Source organism: Priapulus caudatus, unplaced genomic scaffold (assembly GCF_000485595.1).
Source record: "Priapulus caudatus unplaced genomic scaffold, Priapulus_caudatus-5.0.1 Scaffold241, whole genome shotgun sequence".
Lineage (NCBI taxonomy): Eukaryota > Metazoa > Priapulida > Priapulimorpha > Priapulimorphida > Priapulidae > Priapulus > Priapulus caudatus.
In genome coordinates this window covers 163,030-166,245 of record NW_014577302.1, presented here as the reverse complement: position 1 = coordinate 166,245, position 3,216 = coordinate 163,030, and the positions used below count along the sequence as shown (strand labels likewise).

The 3,216-nt window shown below is 51.0% G+C and overlaps 1 protein-coding gene across 5 annotated transcripts in view; it reads left to right on the top strand.

Annotated features, from left to right (window-relative positions):
- The window catches only part of LOC106807905 (protein kinase C and casein kinase substrate in neurons protein 1-like), a 57,773-nt gene that overhangs the window by 48,124 nt on the left and 6,433 nt on the right, over positions 1 to 3,216 (top strand). For 4 of the 5 annotated variants that reach the window (XM_014810414.1, XM_014810413.1, XM_014810415.1 and 1 more), the window contains exons 8-9: positions 1,461 to 1,598; positions 2,492 to 2,667. In XM_014810414.1, coding sequence (XP_014665900.1) covers positions 1,461 to 1,598; positions 2,492 to 2,667 — 314 coding nt within the window. The remainder of the gene's footprint in view (positions 1 to 1,460; positions 1,599 to 2,491; positions 2,668 to 3,216) is intronic. The other variant, XM_014810416.1, reaches the window with a different exon arrangement.

Genomic DNA, 3,216 nt, shown 5'->3' with positions numbered 1-3,216 from the left:
CCCTAGTTTCCCCCTCCCCCTCCCCTCCCCCCTGTTTGAATTTTATCCTGGGGAGAACCCTGAGTAGGTAGTTGGCTATGTGTGTAGATGGATAGACGTATAGATAAATCAATATTTACCAGAACAAATAGTAGGTGACATTAATTTCAAGTTCTCGGTGTGAATTAAAAGGAGAAGTTATTGCCACCGTGAAACGTGTAGAGCTTCTCACCCACGACCTGACCTACCTGTGGGAACGATGCCACCTTTTTCCTCTCATCTAATTTTCTTGCGAAGCAGCAGCCGATCCTCTACTCCCCTCCCTTCACCGGCCTCTGCGTATAACGTTACAGGGAGAAGACGGCAGTGCCGGAAAATCCGTTCGGCGACGACTTTGTCGACAGCGAGGAGAGCCGGGAACGATGGGCCAGCGAGAAGTACGGCAACTCTGTCACTCACTCGCTCTCTCACTCACTCGTCCCCCACGTTTCCCTGAGTTTGATTCGCATCAGCGGAACTAACTCCTGCGTCACGATGGCAGTACACGACTGGTGCTCACATCCCGTGCATTCCACACGCAACTGAATGCTACGCGGGAAGCGAACGCACGTGCGACGTCATGCGGGAAACCGCACGCGGATTCGTACGGTCGTCGTCACTGCACGGGATCGTCCGGCTGAATTCCGCAGTCGAACCCACTCACCGCAGGCATGCTCAGTAAAGTAGTGAAGTAGAGAGACAGTAGAGCAGTCGTGATCAGCAACCGTAAATCAGTCGATTGCTCTCCAATCGTTACCTTTGCCGACCCACCCGCCGTCTTTGTTGCATGATTGCCGATCTTTGTTGCATGACGATTGAGCTTTGCGGCATGGCGACTTTTGACCTTTTCGAGTTATTTTGTTATTTTTCACTAGCTCTCATCTTCAGGCAAGTTGGGTCAAAGATAGTCTGCTAGACCGCTCCTTCGTCGTATTTCAGCGGTGCAGTGTTGAGATTTAGTTAGATGTGTAGAGCTGTACGAGGAGCACGTGTCAAGCCATAGTTGTGCAGTAGCATTGACGGTGGCCCGCCCATGGCTGCGTGCGTGTGTGTGTGTGCGTGCATGGCTGCGTGTGTGTGCGTGCGTGCATAGCTGCGTGTGTGTGCGTGCGTGCGTGGCTGCGTGTGCGTGTGTGTGCGTGCGTGCATGGCTGCGTGTGTGTGTGTGCGTGCGTGCGTGCGTGTGTGTGTGCGTGTGTGTGTGTGTGTGCGCGCGTGCGTGCGTGCGTGCGTGTGTGTGTGTGTGTGCATGTGTGTGTTTTCATATATATATATATATTATATATATCGTCGTAGAATATAAACACTTCGTGGTCGCGCCGCATGTGCTAGAACTTGTGCCTTGGACGATTCCTATCGTAGAAGAGTTTTTAGAAAGTTTTCTGTACGGGAGAGAGAACTTGGAAGCTGTGCGTCTGTACATTGTGTCGTCTGCCTGACAGGAGTACAGCGAGGACCTGCACAGCATCGTCAGCGGGACGGCCGAGCAGATGACGGTGATGCGCAAGGGCGCCGTGGCAACCGCAAACACCATCAAACTCACCAACATTAACATGAGGCGCTACGAGGATGAATTCAAAGTAGTAGTCGCGAGCAAATCTCGGTGGGAGAGGGGGGGAATTCGCTCTCCTTGTGCATGCCTGCCGGGAGGGGTGGGGCACGCACGCCTCCCGAGCAGAATGCTCCGCACACTACGGAGTGTCTGGTGGATGGATGTCTGCTCGACAAGCTAACATGCACTCATCACTTCTAGGTTGGATGGAATAGCGCGCCCTTCTCTCTCTGTCGTCTGCAGCAACCTTGCCGGCAGCGTTCACGCATTCGTTTACTAACATGAGCTCACTGAGTTCGTAGCAGTGGGCCGCTGCGTGGATTCGGCGACGACGCCTTTTCACGACTACTAACATCTTCATGTGTGCACATCTCTTGGGTCTTACGTGTGTTTGGTCGCCGCTGTGTTTTGCCGGGGCAACCCTGACAGGGTTTTAAAACCCGTTGTTTTATTTGTCGTGGATGGTAGTGTCCCTGACATCTTCACGATTTCATTTCACGTCTTGGATTCACTGTCCTTCACTGTCTTTGGATATTTTCCGTTTCTCATTCTGCTCTTCATTTTGTTATCTGGAATCACTTTTGCATGAGTCTCTCATACATTTTCTCTCATCGTTTGTATCTCACTCACTGTTCATTGACAGTTTTTGCCATCACTCCATTTCGTGAAATCAATGGACTTGTAGGTCGTGGTGATCTGATGCAATCATGCTCGTTTTCCGCTCTCAGTATAATAACTATTGCCGATTGTTATATTGTATTGTACATATAAATCTTATAGCTAATTATTCCATCAGGGTGCGCTAGAGCTTCTATGACTAGTTGAAAGGCTAACAGCGCAGCACACACAGGTGCCCTTCTCGTTGAATCTACGCTTCTCTTCTTGACAAACGCACTAAGATTTTTTTCCTCGCTTCTCCAGGACTACAATCCAGACGGCAATGTGCTGTCGAAGAAGGAGAAGAGGGCAGTGGCGTCCTCTGGTGGCGACGGAGTGATGCTGACAAGCGTGCGCTCGGACAAGAGCCAGCATGCGGTGGTGCACTCGCGCAGCTCTACCTCGAGTGCCAGTGCTGGCTCAGCGTCATCGCCACCGCTGTGAGTAGCCGTCGTTAACTAACTGCAACAATATGGATATATGTAAGTCCATATAAGAGATGGACAGAGAGGGAGAGTGTGAAAGCACGACAGACGAACGGACAGACGAGTTGATGGACGGACAGACAAACAGAAATAAAGACAGGCGGGCAGGCGGGGGCGGGCGGATGAGCGGGCGGACAGACAGACAGAGTTAAATACTCTATACATAAGTAGCAGGGTTCTCCCTACGTTGCGCAAACGGGGCGCGCGCGCCCCGTTTGGGAAAACTCCTTCTTGTTTCAATCGTTGCGCCCCGTTTAAATTACCTCCGCCCCGATTAAATTCCACCACAATAAAAGTTTGCCAGCGCGGGAATCGGTCGTCAAGAATTCCCATTTGACCAGGACACCCGACGCGTGTATTTTTACCGTACCACGCATGCACTGCAGACAATACACAAGTACAAACAGTTAACCTGTCCCGAACCCAACACTAACTGTACACCGACTCGGCTATCTTATCTTACTATAATTTGGCGAATGTTGTATGTATGTATGTATGTATGTA